Raw genomic sequence first — 18748 nt, forward strand, 5'->3', positions numbered from 1 at the left:
TAAGAATTTTCACTGTACAGTGGGTACGGAAAGTATTCAGACCCCCTTAAATTTTTCACTCTGTTATATTGCAGCCATTTGCTAAAATCATTTAAGTTAATATAATTTAATTTCATTCACGTGTTTCATAAACACAATCCTTCATGGATTACAATCCGCCATCAAAATGATACATTTAATTATGCTGGCTGCTGTGAGAAAAGGCTATAAACGATCGGCCACCTGCAGGATCCTCACATGCGATAGATAGCCAGGTAGCCGGGACAAATTTATGTTTACAGACGTGACGTAATGACACAGAGGCATGCTTGAATTTCCCGCGAAAACCTACCCATATACCACTCAAATTAGAAAACATTATTATAAGCTAACCGTTGTGAATCTGGCTAAAGTAAGGCGATAGTTTTGAACACTGGCTGGTTATGTACTTGCTCAAATATTGATTTCGGATCATTTTTAACCAAAAAAAGTTAAGGACTGCAGCTTTAATATGGTTTGTTAATTGTAAATATATATGTATATATATAATTTTTTTTTTATTCCGTAAACATTTTAAATTCAAATATGAAATGTTAATTCTTGTTTATTCTGTTTAGTGGATCCATGTGTGGTCTTATTTTTATACAATCAAAGACTTAAATTTAAAATGAACTTTGAACAGTCTTTAGTCAAATTTGCACATATGTAACATTATAACAAACATCCAACATGATAACAATAGCAACATGTTAAAAATATTCAGTCAGCATTATTCAGCAAAAAATCTGATGCCAGTAACTCAAGACAAAAGATTGATTTATGTGCTACCTCGCTGAAGCAGCATGAAACAAATTTGATACTCACATTACTGCTGAGGCAATGAGCCGGACTGAACACGCTCTTCCTCCTCCACAGACATTAGTGTGTGCTATACGCACAGTTATGTCATAGAAAAGACTGGTCCGGTGTCCCCTTGTTACCGGTTAACTTCTTAACTCCGTCTAAAGATGTCCACAGTGATATGTGATTTTTAACCTCAGCGTATGAGTGTGGGTGGGTCTACCTCTCTCATGAAGGTCATCCTGCTGCTCTAATAAGGAGCATTATTCTGGTCACATGACTGGCTGCACAAAAAAGCTATTTTAGCTGGTCCAGTTTTTCTGCAAAACTCTTGTTGAACGATAGCATTGACATCGATATGTAAAGTGTGCATCCACAGTGTTCAGTGAACAGTAAACTTTTGACTTGTAGGCCTTTTGTGCTTCTGAGATGTATAATGATCATTTAATTGTGAACAGAATATTCTGAACTCTTTTGTAGTGTGTTCTTTGACCCTATTCAACAGTCATCTGTCTTCAAGACGAACAAACGTCATAAATGACACCTAATATTTGAGCTGTAGTCCTTGACTCTGAAGTCAGTCTTCATGTGGAACTTTGAGCACTCATAATAGGACACACTGAACATTTTACAAAACATTTAACTTGCCATAGCTGTTTCTTTTATATTATTTTTGATAGCAGGTCAAATCAAAGTTAATGAATCAAAACATCACAAGCCATTGTGAATTTATAGCTCATTTAGGCTCAGCATACAGTTTAAATGCAGCTTGTACATAAAAATAAAGATTTATTGTAACTATTACCACATTAAATAAAGGCTTCAGTCTGTGTAGACAGGACCCATGAGAGCATAAGTATGATTCTGAACATAAATCACATCAGATATCAGACAAAGGTCAATGACTTGACGCCAGATTGGAAAATCTCTGTCAGAGAGAAGGCTATTCCATAAAAATATTAAGCAGCACAAGTGTTTTCAGCATTAATAATAATAAGAAAAGTTTCTCGAGCACAAATCACCATCACAGGAATAAACAGGGTTATTTTAAATTGTAATAATATTTCCCAGTATTACTGTTTTCACTAAATATTTTGATCAAATAAATGCAGCCGTAGTGAGCATAAGCAACTTCTTTCAAAAACATTAATAAAACCATTAAATAACATTTAAGAGCACTGGAAATTGTGTATAATCTAATATCATTTTTGGGGATTTTTAGATCATTTCCTTTATTTTTCAATACTGAAAATCTTCACAGTGCCCACATACAGCCATGGATTTTGTTTAGTTATGAAATATATAAACTACAACTTTTGTTATTGAACTCACACAAAAAAATTACAAAAAGTGGTTCCGTTTCTATAAATATAAATGTATTATTTATATTTATTATTTGTGACCCTGGAGCACAAAACCAGTCTTAAGTCGCTGGGGTATATTTGTAGCAAGAGCCAAAAATACATTGTATGGGTCAAAATGATAGATTTTTCTTTTATGCCAAAAATCATTAATGGAAAGCAAGGAGCCTAAAAAAAGTTTAACACTCTAATTTTGCAAGTTTGATAATACAATCACTTAGTTAGCACAATATCAATCTCATTTACACACTGCACACCAAATTAGTAACATTTCTTTTGGAAAGCAAGGAGCCTAAAAAAAGTTTTTTAACACTCTAATTTTGCAAGTTTGATAATACAATCACTTAGTTAGCACAATATCAATCTCATTTACACACTGCACACCAAATTAGTAACATTTCTTAAGCAAAATCCTTCATTTTTGTGGGTTTATATAATAATTAGCCCTGCAGAACAACAAGCTTAACCAGAAAAAAGCACAATCTTCCCTGCATCCCCACATCACGATCACAGGCTGCTCAGGCTGCAGCTCATCCACCATTTATCAATAGGAAATAAGCTTAGAAATGTTACAGCTGGCGGAGTCCTTCACGATCAGTATATTCAACAACAACAAAAAGAATAAGAAAAAAAAGTAGAGCTATGTAATATGATATGACAGTCCACACTGTGCGATGTAGAATGTAGGAGAAAATGTCATCATAAAAACTTAATGGAAACCTACAATACAAGTGGAGTCCGATGACAAATGTAACATTTTACTAAATCAAATTGGTTTAAGCTCCAGTTCCCTGTACATTGAAAATCACCACTGGAGTGGTGCACCGATCGAACACACCACAACAGATCTATTAGCTGAGCAAAATTAAGTTTGGCATCTTGTATCAGCATAGAAATATATATTAGTCGACTGTCAAAAATACCACAATATTCCACTAAACAAATCTTCCTGAATTCAGAAAAGGAAGAAAATAAGATGTAACACATGAATCAGCTCAAAACACCTCAACTTTTTTACATGAAGACACATGTTTTTAGCCCTCTGTGTCAAAGAGCCAAAATGCCTTGAGTTTACTGCACTTTATCCCCAAACAAGAGAAGGGTGAGAGCAAGAGATATCAGTCTCAAAGGCCAAACCCAAGAGCATAGGCCAGTCCCTCAGAAACAAGCGAGTCAGCAAAGCTTTGAGCAGTTGAAGGATGAGAAGGTGTCCAGAAAAGAGCCCACTTTGTTCAAGTATTGGCATTTTACATTTGCTTAATTTTTTGCACTTTAAAGAGTTTTAAACATTTCACAGAAGTCTCAAGTTTTCAACAAGGATTTAGAAGTTTGGATCTTTAGAGTGAGCAGGTGGGATATTGCTTTCAATCACTCTGTCGACCCCCTTTCTCTTAACTGTTTTGAAGAATTGATGGCTTTCTAATTTGAGCTTTGATATCTTGCCATTCCTCTTGTTCTGTCTGAGGGAGGACAAACAGAGAAAGACTGTTCTCCTAAAAGCAGGTCTGAGGTAGGGCAGGTAGGTTGGTGGCAGAGGACAATTACTTGGATTTCTGGGCCCATCTGAGGTCATCTGATCTGGGTTTCTCTCCTGTCAGGCTCTGGATCAGATCTTCCAGGTTTCTCCAGAATCCCAGTTTTTCTAGAGGATAGTTCAACCAGCCTGCACATACAAAGACATTTGGGTCAATTACATATAACAGTATAATTGACATAAATTGATAATAAATATATAATTGAGTTTCCATTATGAAGAAAATAAAAAATCTAGATTAACATACATGTTCAAAAAATGGTTAAATTTAATGGATCTGAAAATGTTGTGGGGTGTAACCATCAAGTAAAAAATTAAGTTTTCTTTCACTCTGAATACATGTAAAGTGTACATATCTTACACGTACACCGCTGTTCAAAACTTTGGGGTTAGTAAGATGTTTTTTAATTATTATCATTATTTATTTATTTTGAAAGAAATTAATATTTTTGTTCCGCAAGGATGTGACAGAAAAGACTTTTACATTGTTCCAAAAAAATAACAAATCTATTTCAAATAAACGCTGTTCTTTTGAGCTTTCTATTAAAAACTGTACCATGATTTCCACAATAATATTAAGCAGCACAACAGTTTTTTTAACAGTGATAATTATAAGAAATGTTTCTTAGGTACCAAATCAGCATATCAGAATGATTTGAATGATGAAAAATCAAGAATCATGTAACACTGAAGACTAGAGTAATGGCTGCTGAAAATTAAGCTTTGCTATCACAGGCATAAATTACATTTTAAAATATAATAGGAAACATGTTTTAAGTTGTAATAATATTTTACAGTATTGCTGTTTTTACTGTATTTTTTGATCAAATAAATGCAGCCTTGGTGAACATGAGACTTCTTTCAAAAAATCTTACTGACCCCAAAATTCTGAACGATAGTGTACATAAAACAGACGATAAAAAAACGCCGATATATACTGCCACAGAAAGTGTGATTAAGCGAGGAGGATATGAGCACAAACGTGCGTATTGTGTGTGTGTGTGTGTGTGCATGTACCTGTGGTAATGCAGAAGTAGGTTTCATGAGGTGAAACATGGTGAACTCTGTGGTGTTTCCGTGGTAAAATGATGTGACAGCCCTGAAGAAACGTCACCCAGCATGGAAGCCCAAAATATGTGTGCGACCACTTGTGAATCTGATTTGTCAATGTAACAAAAATGGCTAAAGCAAAGACGTAACAGTACCAGGGGTAGTTCCGATAGATCTCAGCTGAAGACAAAGAAAGAGAACAGCACGATATGAGACACGGAGTCAGAAATTAATTTGGTTCATCATTTGTCTCTCCGATGGACAGATAATATATCTGACATTTTACCTGGTGAGAGCATCAAGAAGTTTGCGGTCATGTTCGCCAGAGGGATGATAGTCAACATACAGTTATCACCATTTGTCTCAATGAAATCATGCCGCGTTATAGCTGTTGGATCGATGTGGTGTTCTCGAAATGGACGAATGAAGGCCTGGGATGGAGGAAAAGCTCATTTTTTAAGAGAAATAACTGTGTGTGTACAATTTAGTAGTTGAGAATATTTTCCTGAGATTCATATTTTCTTTAAAAGATCTTTAACGTGAAGACGTTTAAAAGATGTTTAACGTACAAACACAAATATTAAAGTCACCATGAAATCGAAAATGACGATTCTAATTTTTTTACAGTGTTGTAGAATTTATTATAAATAATTTATTCCTGCACATCGTTTTTTTTTTTATTAATTTGCACTTATAATCTTTAATTAAAAACATTAACCTCCCCTCCCCCTCTCAACGACATCTCATCTCTTCATGACATAAAACTCGGAAAAGGGGTTGGACTATACTGACTGTCTAATGGAAAGGCATTTTGAAGGAGTTTGATTGACATGCGATCTAACCAATCATAATGCCGAATCCAAACAAACCATACAGGAGAGTTAAGCCTGGAATACACTACACGATTTTTGCCCTGATTTTCCGCTGATTTACAGTCTGGAGAAGTTGACGCTAGTTGCCGAAAGTCAGAGCCAGTCTGCAAATTTGAGTTGACAGATTTCATAGAAAATTGCGTAGTGTATGAAGGTCACAGACTTCAGCTGGTGATTCCATTCAGTCGGAGGAGATCAAACATGTTTGATATTTTTAGCCGATTATAGAAAACATGTCTTCATTTGTCACACGTCTCCAAGAAACAAGGCACACATTTCTGCATGAGTTTGTTGTGATCGGAAGAACTTGAAAGTCTGGTAGTGTGTGATCCGCAGTCGTGTAGTGTATGATGGCCAGTCACTATTTACAAAGTCAGTAAGTGTATGATGCCTAGTGTTTTAAAAATCTGTTCAGATTTTAAAAGTCATGTAGTGTATTCCAGCCTTTAGTAGATTAATGTCAGTAGAGTCGAACTTGAAAATTGTGTATTGACATCTTTTCTTTGCTCCTCTATGTATTTTTCACTGCGTGATGATGTGTGGCATGAGAACGCAATCGCCTCAGTTCAAACGTCATGTGAACCGATAATCTCTTCCTCTTTACTACTAGTTATAGCATGAAATAAACATGAATGAACATCAGAGTTATGTTGTCTCAACCGCGGAAAGAAGTCAATACACCATAGTTCACTGACGTTAATCTAACACTCCTGTTTGGTTTGTGATTGGTCAAATCACCTGTTAATCAAACTCCCAGCAAAGGGTGAGGGTGAAATCACGTCCCACCCTACATTTTTCTCATTACAGATGCCGTTCCACTCGTATATACCTCATAATAGGGAAGAAAAGACTATCGCAACTTCCATTTCACACCAACTTTAAATGTCATATTTTATTCAATGTTTTATCTTAAATAACTCTGGCAACACTTAATAACATGTAAATGAGTGTTTTACTCCTGTACCTTCCCAACGATGGGCAGATCCACTGAACCCCATGTGTCAGCACCCCAGTGGACCAAACCAGAGGCAAAGTCTGCTGTCAGGATCCCTGCCACTACACACACACACACACACACACAAACATACACACACAAACAGCAATCTGATTATTAAATCAATCTCTAAATCCTGTTATAAACCAAAAGGTCTTTCAGTTCCCATAAAAAGGTAGTTTTTGGTAGTTGCTTGTCACACAGAGAAAAATTCTAGCAGCTTCTAAAATTCCTGAATTCTAGGAATTTCAAAGTTGTATTTTGTAACTTCTTTGTTGTGTCTAACCACGACTTTATTAAACACTGGCAGGTATATGTGGGTTTGTTTGTTGTACCAACCGATGCCCATGAGGATGTACCAGGTGTGTCCCAGGTGGAAGTATGTTACCAGGCAACAGAAGTTGAAGGCCATGAGGGTAAAGCAAAAAAGCACACTGATCCATTCCTGACATCTTTTTCCTGTGAGAAAGAGGCAGAGTCAATACCTTTTAAATGGCAGACTTTAGTCAACAGGGTCCAAAAATAACAGCAATGCACTAAATTTGAATAAAAATGATTATATAATTTATTATAAATTCTTTACTGAAGTGTGTTAGCAACCTCAACCCTTAACCATTAGGCTACTGCAGATCAACCAAATAAACCCAATTTTCTTATAGAAAAATAAATCTCCCATGGTCTTCCAAGAGAACAAGTGGCTAAATACAAATCAACAATACAGCCACATAAAGAGAGTAACTATACTGGCAGCTAATATTCCAATATAGCATAATTATCATACTGTATAGAAACCATCTATTATTTGAATAAATGTTTATGACAATATGAGACAGATGGATATGCTATGAGCTTATATGAAAGCAATGCTCTCAATGTCACATTGTTTCATTTCACAGCTACAATTATGTGCCGAGGGCAAATTCCCTGAATTCGGTGCAGAACCACTTTGCAGAAAATATCTGAAGTGACCAAAGAACATGATTCACCACATTTGACAGAAGCTTTGTTCCAAGGTGTCTGATTCATTCAGAGTTAATCTGATACCGAAATACTTAGAGTCAGAAAACACCCTGACCCTGAATCACCATAGTGACTGTAAACAGGACAAGACTATCAGAGGACACTGATGTGAAGTTAGAGAAGCACTGAATTTAATGCTACCCAGAAACCCACATCGGTCCTGCTTCATTTGACATTGAACAGCAGCACCCCACCCACACCAACTCCAACAAACTCAAACGTGTCCGAGTTACCACACCCTCACACTGCTCTCCTTACTGTGACATTTTGTTTCCGCTCCTGTTCTGTCCTTGTGTTCATAGAAATCATTTGTCCCCTACACAATGTCCACTGTTCCCTGCTGGTACTGATGGAGTTCCTACTCCCGCGGTACACTCAGATTTTCTGAGCACAAACTATTCAACTATTGTGGGCTTTGGTTTTGTGTGAACCTCTTGTGCTAATACTATAAAATACATTATTTGTTGTTATTCATCTTTTAACACAGTGTAATCAGCCATTTCTATTAAGATAAAAACAAAGAGTCAACCCGACACCGTCCTTATATGTGTTCTCAAAAAGTTTACATATGAATGTCTCTTATACAGTATTCAATAGAGCCAGTTTTGGACTTTGTACTGATTCCTATTGGCTTGGGTACATTAAGTTTGTTTACTAACTGCAGCCACTTCACATCGAGGATGTTTGTTATCTTTTTTGTGTGGTCTGACAATGCTGTTATGGTGCAGTCACATTTAGCATCACATTTTGGTTTCAAAAGGAATCCACGGGATTGGAAGTGTTGCGTGAAGTTGAGAGATGTCCCCATGCGGATTTCGCAATGGGTTCAAGCTGGTCACGAATTCACTGCGTTGACCAACAGAAAGCTACTTTGTTTAAAAATGACTTCTGTGTTAGCTGTGGTTCATATATCACTATAGTATTGACAATGGACAATAGACTTCTTCGCTAATTTGAATGCACCTTTAAAATTAACTTTACTTGTTTTGTTTACATTAAAGGGATAGTTCACCCAAAAATGGAAATTCTGTCATAATTTACTCACCCTCAAGTTGTTTCAAACCTGTATGGGTTTCTTTCTTCTGTTGAGCGCAAAAGGAGATATTTTGAATAATGTTAGTAACCAAACATTTGACAGTAGCCATTGACTTCAGCAGTATGGAAAAAAACATACTATGGAAGTCAATGGCTACCGTCAGCTGTCTAGCATTATTATTAAAAATATATTTTGTGCTCAATAGAAGAAAGAAACTCACACAGGTTCGGAACAAGTGGAGGGTGAGTAAATGATAGAATTTTTTATTTTTGGGTGAACTATCCCTTTTGACTGTTATGTTAATGCTTTGCGAATCACATAAAACACTTGACAAACCTGCTATATGCAGTAAATAGTATTATTTTAAGTAAAGCAGTCCATTGCAATTAGTGTCACCCATGAAGGGGCAACCCACTCCATGTAGAAAAAGACAACTTCTTCTAGTCTGTAAGTCTTGTAATGTTATATTTTTAAACAGTTTTTTTTATATATTAAAAAATTACTGAGTGCATGCATAACTATTAATCTATGTAGTAATCAAGAAATCAAAGCTATCTCCTGTCAGTATCAGACAGCTTCAAGTACCACAACTATTTCTGGCACAGAATTACATCCCTTGAGACTATAAGAGATAGATGAGCAAAAAAGGTATGATTAATAACCTATTTTGGTCAAATTTGCTACAGACAATAATGTTCCACTCATCAGATAACTGGCATCACTAATGGGGCGCTTAGCTCTTTCAAACTCGTTGCCACATAAACATAACTATCCATCCTTATGCTACAGTAATAACTGCGTCGTGTTAACCCCCGCAGAGATCCCAGACTGAATGCTACGTGCACTTTCAAAACAGACTACTTTAGATTACGAGGCGACTGCTACGGCTCCGTGACCGTGCTGTTCGGGGCTGTCCATGGGGAAACTCGTGGCTGGCAGTCCGTTGAGTCCCTGTTGTGGGCAGAGGCGGGCGGATACCGGCGCCGACGGTAAACGTAAAAAAAACAGTTTAAAATCTCACCTGGCGAGTATAACTCCGCAAGCTCTCGAGCACCTGCATGCTGTGGACCCCATCTCGCGCCCGGCTGGTCCGATCCACTTGGCTCGGGTGTGTGAAAGTTTTCCGAGGACCCGCTTTTGCTCTCGGTGCTCGCCATATTCAGTCCGGTTCGGGCGCAGCGGATGCGTTGATTCCGCATCCTGAACTCCACGCCTCTGTTCGCCCTTTTCCGCGTCTCTTCCCTCCACCAATTGCGTTCGTCCGTCTGCAGCATTCATCCAATCAGCAATTAGAATACGTTCCCATAACAAACATGACGATCAATCAGAAAGCAAGAATGTCCTGGCCCCACCTGGATGCAACCAATCAGAAAACAGGGTACACTGACGGTAAAATTGTGGTTTGTATGGATGGTGGTATTTTTCTGTGCATTGTATAAATACTTATTTTCATGTTTTTAAAAATCAAATGAAATGTAGTCTTTTTAGTTTGCAAACTAAGTATAATGTCACTTCACAAGTCAAAGGAGTAGATGCGAAATACGATGTCTATGGAACAAATAACAGAACTTTTCAAGTCAAAGAAGTAATTAGTTCATTCAAATGAAAATATTTCTTCCAAAAAAAAAACTGTCATAATTTATTCGCTCTTATTTTGGTCCAAACAATCCATGTGACACTCACAATCACAAAAGATGCCAATAAATCTACTAAATAAAGTTCATAATTTAAAATAGTGTTTAGTACAGTTAAATGAACATCAGTTCTGTAGACTGTGTCAAAATTACGACTTGGCATTCATGTATGATTTTACAGTCAAGAAGGTCAAGATTTCTGACAGAGGACAGTCCAAAATCACAATACAGACATTTGATATGTGTTCAGGGGCGTAGCCATCATTTCAAAAGTGGGGGGGACGGAATGTCTAGTGTTATACCTGTTTTTTCCCTCGTCTAATTGACAGGTTTTATTTTTAATCATACCTTTTTTGCTTTATATGCTTTATGCTTATATTATTATATATGATTATAAAACAGAAGAAAGAGAGAAAGAAACAAAGAGAAAGAAAGAAAGAGAGAGTTGATGTAGGATTTGCGTCGCAGGTGCTCTATAAAAATAACGGAATGTGTAGACAAAAAATGTCTACAATAAAATATGATATAATGATAAATTACACATAAATTAATAATAATATAATACACAATATTGGAGATAAAATTCACGTGAAAATGTATAGAATTTAACTACGTGCTTACAGCTTAATGAGTCGGTTCTTGCAAGACGTTGCATTAGATGGGGGATGTTCAGGAACTGAATAAGAAAATGAAATATTGAGAGAGACACAAGCCGTCTGCTTCTCCAGAGCAGTGGTTCCCAACCGGGGTGCCGTGTAAAAAAAATATTTTTTAATATTTTTAAATTGCTAAAATGTTCATAAAAGCAGCTATTATATAATATCCATTTCTGATGTCGCCAATAATTAGAGATGCACTGAAATTCCGGCTGCCGAAAATGAGTTCACCGCTCAGGTTTCACTTTCACGTGGTGTGACGCTCTGTGTATTATCCCGTTCTATGTGTGGGTGTGTGTGTGTATTCTCGCGCTCTATGTGTGTGAGTATATTATCCCGCTCTGCGTGTGTATTATCCCGCGCTGTGTGTGTGTGTGTCTGTGTGTGTATTATCGCGCTCTATATGTGTGTGTGTATATTATCCTGCTCTATGTGTGTGTATTATCGCGCTCTATATGTGTGTGTGTATATTATCCTGCTCTATGTGTGTGTATTATCGCGCTCTATATGTGTGTGTGTATATTATCCTGCTCTATGTGTGTGTATTATCGCGCTCTATATGTGTGTGTGTATATTATCCTGCTCTATGTGTGTGTATTATCGCGCTCTATATGTGTGTGTGTATATTATCCTGCTCTATGTGTGTGTATTATCGCGCTCTATATGTGTGTGTGTATATTATCCTGCTCTATGTGTGTGTATTATCGCGCTCTATATGTGTGTGTGTATATTATCCTGCTCTATGTGTGTGTATTATCGCGCTCTATATGTGTGTGTGTATATTATCCTGCTCTATGTGTGTGTATTATCGCGCTCTATATGTGTGTGTGTATATTATCCTGCTCTATGTGTGTGTATTATCGCGCTCTATATGTGTGTGTGTATATTATCCTGCTCTATGTGTGTGTATTATCGCGCTCTATATGTGTGTGTGTATATTATCCTGCTCTATGTGTGTGTATTATCGCGCTCTATATGTGTGTGTGTATATTATCCTGCTCTATGTGTGTGTATTATCGCGCTCTATATGTGTGTGTGTATATTATCCTGCTCTATGTGTGTGTATTATCGCGCTCTATATGTGTGTGTGTATATTATCCTGCTCTATGTGTGTGTATTATCGCGCTCTATATGTGTGTGTGTATATTATCCTGCTCTATGTGTGTGTATTATCGCGCTCTATATGTGTGTGTGTATATTATCCTGCTCTATGTGTGTGTATTATCGCGCTCTATATGTGTGTGTGTATATTATCCTGCTCTATGTGTGTGTATTATCGCGCTCTATATGTGTGTGTGTATATTATCCTGCTCTATGTGTGTGTATTATCGCGCTCTATATGTGTGTGTGTATATTATCCTGCTCTATGTGTGTGTATTATCGCGCTCTATATGTGTGTGTGTATATTATCCTGCTCTATGTGTGTGTATTATCGCGCTCTATATGTGTGTGTGTATATTATCCTGCTCTATGTGTGTGTATTATCGCGCTCTATATGTGTGTGTGTATATTATCCTGCTCTATGTGTGTGTATTATCGCGCTCTATATGTGTGTGTGTATATTATCCTGCTCTATGTGTGTGTATTATCGCGCTCTATATGTGTGTGTGTATATTATCCTGCTCTATGTGTGTGTATTATCGCGCTCTATATGTGTGTGTGTATATTATCCTGCTCTATGTGTGTGTATTATCGCGCTCTATATGTGTGTGTGTATATTATCCTGCTCTATGTGTGTGTATTATCGCGCTCTATATGTGTGTGTGTATATTATCCTGCTCTATGTGTGTGTATTATCGCGCTCTATATGTGTGTGTGTATATTATCCTGCTCTATGTGTGTGTATTATCGCGCTCTATATGTGTGTGTGTATATTATCCTGCTCTATGTGTGTGTATTATCGCGCTCTATATGTGTGTGTGTATATTATCCTGCTCTATGTGTGTGTATTATCGCGCTCTATATGTGTGTGTGTATATTATCCTGCTCTATGTGTGTGTATTATCGCGCTCTATATGTGTGTGTGTATATTATCCTGCTCTATGTGTGTGTATTATCGCGCTCTATATGTGTGTGTGTATATTATCCTGCTCTATGTGTGTGTATTATCGCGCTCTATATGTGTGTGTGTATATTATCCTGCTCTATGTGTGTGTATTATCGCGCTCTATATGTGTGTGTGTATATTATCCTGCTCTATGTGTGTGTATTATCGCGCTCTATATGTGTGTGTGTATATTATCCTGCTCTATGTGTGTGTATTATCGCGCTCTATATGTGTGTGTGTATATTATCCTGCTCTATGTGTGTGTATTATCGCGCTCTATATGTGTGTGTGTATATTATCCTGCTCTATGTGTGTGTATTATCGCGCTCTATATGTGTGTGTGTATATTATCCTGCTCTATGTGTGTGTATTATCGCGCTCTATATGTGTGTGTGTATATTATCCTGCTCTATGTGTGTGTATTATCGCGCTCTATATGTGTGTGTGTATATTATCCTGCTCTATGTGTGTGTATTATCGCGCTCTATATGTGTGTGTGTATATTATCCTGCTCTATGTGTGTGTATTATCGCGCTCTATATGTGTGTGTGTATATTATCCTGCTCTATGTGTGTGTATTATCGCGCTCTATATGTGTGTGTGTATATTATCCTGCTCTATGTGTGTGTATTATCGCGCTCTATATGTGTGTGTGTATATTATCCTGCTCTATGTGTGTGTATTATCGCGCTCTATATGTGTGTGTGTATATTATCCTGCTCTATGTGTGTGTATTATCGCGCTCTATATGTGTGTGTGTATATTATCCTGCTCTATGTGTGTGTATTATCGCGCTCTATATGTGTGTGTGTATATTATCCTGCTCTATGTGTGTGTATTATCGCGCTCTATATGTGTGTGTGTATATTATCCTGCTCTATGTGTGTGTATTATCGCGCTCTATATGTGTGTGTGTATATTATCCTGCTCTATGTGTGTGTATTATCGCGCTCTATATGTGTGTGTGTATATTATCCTGCTCTATGTGTGTGTATTATCGCGCTCTATATGTGTGTGTGTATATTATCCTGCTCTATGTGTGTGTATTATCGCGCTCTATATGTGTGTGTGTATATTATCCTGCTCTATGTGTGTGTATTATCGCGCTCTATATGTGTGTGTGTATATTATCCTGCTCTATGTGTGTGTATTATCGCGCTCTATATGTGTGTGTGTATATTATCCTGCTCTATGTGTGTGTATTATCGCGCTCTATATGTGTGTGTGTATATTATCCTGCTCTATGTGTGTGTATTATCGCGCTCTATATGTGTGTGTGTATATTATCCTGCTCTATGTGTGTGTATTATCGCGCTCTATATGTGTGTGTGTATATTATCCTGCTCTATGTGTGTGTATTATCGCGCTCTATATGTGTGTGTGTATATTATCCTGCTCTATGTGTGTGTATTATCGCGCTCTATATGTGTGTGTGTATATTATCCTGCTCTATGTGTGTGTATTATCGCGCTCTATATGTGTGTGTGTATATTATCCTGCTCTATGTGTGTGTATTATCGCGCTCTATATGTGTGTGTGTATATTATCCTGCTCTATGTGTGTGTATTATCGCGCTCTATATGTGTGTGTGTATATTATCCTGCTCTATGTGTGTGTATTATCGCGCTCTATATGTGTGTGTGTATATTATCCTGCTCTATGTGTGTGTATTATCGCGCTCTATATGTGTGTGTGTATATTATCCTGCTCTATGTGTGTGTATTATCGCGCTCTATATGTGTGTGTGTATATTATCCTGCTCTATGTGTGTGTGGGTGTGTGTGTGTATTATCCCGCTCTATGTGTGTGTGTATTATCCCACTCTATGAAACATTATTTGGATAATTGGTAAAAAAAAAAAAAAAAAAACTCTTAATAAGCTCTAGAGCAGTGGTTCCCAACCCTATTCCTGGAGGCACCCCAACACTGCACTGCATGTTTTGCATGTTTTGCATGTCTCCTTAATCAAACACACCTGATGCAGATCATCAGCTCATTAGAGACTCCAAGACCTGAAACTGGTGTGTCAGAGAAAGGAAACATGCAAAATGTGCAGTATTGGAGTGCCTCCAGGACCAGGGTTGGGAACCACACTGCTCTAGAGGACAATGATGGAATTCAGTTAAGCAGCTCATGTTGTGCAATCCTTCATTTACCCACCAGATGGCAGACTAACCGCATATGTTTATTGCAGCAGCCAACGCCTGCTGCCTCTGGAACATGACTGATAATCAAATTGAAATTGAAATTAGCCTACTACTGAGGGTGCTGAGGATTAGACAATGATATTAATCAGTAATGTGAATAAACCTGATTAACTAACTTTAATGTGTGAATATAAAGTGTGGAATTGATGACATTGCAGGATGACAGGGCTGTAGCCTATAGAAGCCAAGAGAAAACACAGACCTTTAAACGAAATAGACAGTTCCGGTCCTAGCAACTGATTGATCAATACAGCATTCCACACATGTTAGATTCAGTGATATAGTAACAACTTTGACATGTTCACTGTCAGAGCCCCTATAGAAAATCTTATTTGTGTTGTGTTATATTAGGGACTAAATATTCAACTTTAAGAATGACATTTAATGAATTTACTAATATTTTTATTATGTGCTAAACATTTACAAAAAAAAACAGCTCTCGAGGTTGTGCTATATTGTAAATACTCACGGCTAGTCACGATTGACTATAATTACAATATAGCACGTCCTCTGGTTGCTTAGTTACTACACAGCTCTCCAGAAGACTTTACTTTGACTGGTCAACTGGTCACATATTGCTGGACAATGACCATTGCCCATGGCAACAATGTATAACTGACAGCTCCCCTGATAAACATGCCTTTTCTATATAGATGTACTTATTTTATTATAGTTTACTTAAAAGTTATGTAGATTTATGTCTGTAGAGTTATGTAGAGCACATAAATAAACGAATAAAATAAATACAGATCAATATAGCCCTATCATAACTTTTAAAAAAGGGATAATGATAGACTATACAATTACTTCAACTTATTTATCAAATTTATGTCTATTGTGTACGTGTTATATATAAACACACACACACTATATATATATATATATATAATGGGTTTTTTTTTACTCCTGTGTACTGCAAGGTTCACTGAGACAAATTCCTTGTATGTGAAAAAATATTTGCCAATAAATCTCATTCTGACTCTGATTTTAAGCTAGACTTTTGGTAGACAGTTAAGCAGGTCTCAGCCTAAACTCTGCATATGTGTATCTGTTTATGGCGTGTTTATTTTCTGTTGTTATTCACTCGTGTGTTCACAGACCCGTTTTGAGTTCTGAGTGTCTGCGGTTAAAACCAGAAAACGCGTCACAGAGAATCGCCGCCCCCTCTCACACTTCTATAAACACCCCATTCCGAGGCATGGGAACTTACTCGATCTCTCCAGCGAGCGCTGGGCAGGCAACCTATCACCTACATAACTAGACAAAAGTCATCCAGTTACTTCTGCCGACGGAAGACACTCGAATTTTCGCGTGAGTTTTGCGCTGCCGTCGGTAGTTATCAGGGGAAGGCGAAACCCTGATCTCCGTCCTGCCGTGATCCGGCGGGTGTTAAGATCCATGGAAGTGGCCGGTTTTTACGAGGGGGACTACCTCGCTTTCCACAGCACTAACGCCAGCAGCAGCCCGGTCAGCGACGGCATTTGCAAGCAGCCTACGAACGGCTCCATGACGAAGCTTCATGATATTTCTGAGCACGAGAAAGCCATAGACTTCAGCATCTATTTGGAATCGCCCCAGTACCATCTGGCCAGCCAAGACGAAACCCGGCACCGCGCACTGGGAATCTACAGCGAGTTTCTCTCCGAGGAAAACAAGAGCAAGAGAGCAGCGTTACAGAACTATAAGAACTACATCTCGCTGACAGAGCGGGACTCGAACCAGCTGGCGTATCCGGAGCTCCAGGAGACGCGCATAGACGCCGTGTTCAGCCCGGACTTTCTAGGCAGTTTTGCCAAAACTAACTGGCGACACGAAGAGCCGCCAATGGATGGTTCCGGGGGCTTTGACATGCGCTCGTATCTGCAGTACCAGAACGCTCCTAGCGGAAGCCTGGGTAACATTTCCACCGCGTCCTCCTCCTGCTCTAGCCCGCCAGGTACACCTGCGCCGCCAGGTAAGGGAAGATCTCCTCAGTCTGGCGGCAAAATGGCCTCTGGCAGCAAAGGGAAGAAGAGGCTGGAAAAGGACAGCGAAGAGTACAAACAGCGGCGCGAGAGGAACAATCTCGCCGTCCGCAAAAGCAGAGACAAAGCCAAAATACGCAACATGGAGACGCAGCACAAAGTGCTCGAGCTCGCGGCCGAGAACGACCGGTTACAGAAGCGCGTGGAGCAGCTGTCTCGCGAGCTGGCGACGCTGCGGAACCTGCTCTCCGCCACCGGCCAGTGCTGACGATCTCCCGCGGTGCTTAATGACTGTCAGTGACTTTAAAGAGTGCAGAATTCACAGCAAAAGTTTTCTGTGATTCATTCGAAAACGGGCGATCGCTCAATCGTTCAATGCGTTTACAACCGAGTAAAGAACATGAAAGTGGACTGTGCGCCTGGATTGCGCAATATCCCACAGTGTGCTCGGTATAGCTCTGGTAATCTGGAAACCCTGTCACGTATTTCGTCTGTAAAGTATTTTTGTACGGGTTTTAAAGTGAGATATGTACTGTTTAATATTCTGTTATTTAAATTCCTTTCGCCATATCTGGGGCAGTGGTTGTCATGGGAAGAGTTGTACTGCAGAGGTATGATGCAACTCATTGTAACAGTATTGGAAACGCAGTGAAGTAGTCTTATAAAAATGATAAAGGTACAACTGGTCTACTGCTATATACTATTTTATTGAATTAAATGATTTTTACTGTACTGAAATCCTGTGTGTCTGACCACATTTTATTACTGCTGTCAAAAACATATTAGCACACACCCACCCACCCACAGCTGCTGAGATTCAGTTTCCATTATGCAGTGAATACTCCTGGTTTCACTTTTAGCAGGCTCTTTTTAAACATCAGGGCATATACATGTGAAACTGTGCCTATGCATATATACACATGAAGACATATTAATCATTTACAGTTATTTGATAGAAATCTCCTGTTTCGTGACTGGAATTTTGAAGATCTTTTGAAATCTGTGTTCATGAGTCACCGTGGTACAGAGGTGCAGTTATCTTAAATACACAGGCAGGGTCCACAATCCAAAGAGTTCAGCGGTCCGTTAAATACTCTGGTTTCAAGGCTAGATAAGCATTGGACTTTCTAGCCTTCTCAAAACACACAAAGACTTAGTTTGCTCAACAGAAATCATGTCAGGGTGAGATAAACCAAATATTAAACATGAACACGAAATACTGGCGTGCAAGTGCTGATATGGTTTGATTTGAGTGAAAATGAGGATTTAGATAAGGGAAATGATGAATGAGCAATATGAGGTGGGTTTAATCAATATACAAGTTCATATGTTCTAAAGACCTAAAGGCAAAACTCAAATGCTTTTTTTAATTGAATTAAACTATTTATTAAAATGGATAAATTAAAAAGTTTGTCTTTAGGTGTGTCTAAACCACAGATGAAATTATGTAAATATATGTGGGATAAAATAAATATAATACACTGGGAAGGCCGCTACATGCCACATTACACAATAAATATATATATATATATATATATATATATATATACTGTA

The 18748-nt window shown here is 38.1% G+C and overlaps 2 protein-coding genes across 2 annotated transcripts; one reads left to right on the forward strand and one right to left on the reverse strand.

Annotated features, from left to right (window-relative positions):
• Positions 1-3195: 3195 nt before the first annotated feature.
• On the reverse strand, positions 3196-9900 carry LOC107594514 (transmembrane protein 189-like). The gene is made up of 6 exons (XM_016284597.1): positions 9708-9900; positions 6970-7089; positions 6601-6692; positions 5051-5195; positions 4732-4944; positions 3196-3843 (listed from the first exon to the last, which is right to left on the reverse strand). The coding sequence occupies exons 1-6, from the start codon at positions 9883-9885 to the stop codon at positions 3722-3724; spliced, it is 870 nt and encodes a 289-aa protein (XP_016140083.1). The 5' UTR covers positions 9886-9900; the 3' UTR covers positions 3196-3721.
• A 6528-nt stretch (positions 9901-16428) lies between these two features.
• LOC107594515 (CCAAT/enhancer-binding protein beta-like) lies at positions 16429-17932 on the forward strand. Its single transcript, XM_016284598.1, has one exon. The coding sequence runs from the start codon at positions 16629-16631 to the stop codon at positions 17460-17462; it is 834 nt and encodes a 277-aa protein (XP_016140084.1). The 5' UTR covers positions 16429-16628; the 3' UTR covers positions 17463-17932.
• Positions 17933-18748: the final 816 nt, after the last annotated feature.

The sequence above is a fragment of the Sinocyclocheilus grahami genome, unplaced genomic scaffold (assembly GCF_001515645.1).
Source record: "Sinocyclocheilus grahami isolate Dianchi unplaced genomic scaffold, SAMN03320097.WGS_v1.1 scaffold185.1, whole genome shotgun sequence".
Taxonomy (NCBI): domain Eukaryota; kingdom Metazoa; phylum Chordata; class Actinopteri; order Cypriniformes; family Cyprinidae; genus Sinocyclocheilus; species Sinocyclocheilus grahami.

Bases quoted from the DNA above. Each gene is read 5' to 3' on its own strand.
- LOC107594514 (XM_016284597.1), bottom strand. From the start codon at position 9,885: ATGCGGAATCAACGCATCCGCTGCGCCCGAACCGGACTGAATATGGCG. The intron at 4,945-5,050 runs GTAAAATGTCAG...CTTTGTCTTCAG, and splicing joins CTTCTTGATGCTCTCACCAG to CTGAGATCTATCGGAACTAC. The intron at 3,844-4,731 runs GTACATGCACAC...TTGTATGTGCAG, and splicing joins CTACTTCTGCATTACCACAG to GCTGGTTGAACTATCCTCTA.
- LOC107594515 (XM_016284598.1), top strand. From the start codon at position 16,629: ATGGAAGTGGCCGGTTTTTACGAGGGGGACTACCTCGCTTTCCACAGC.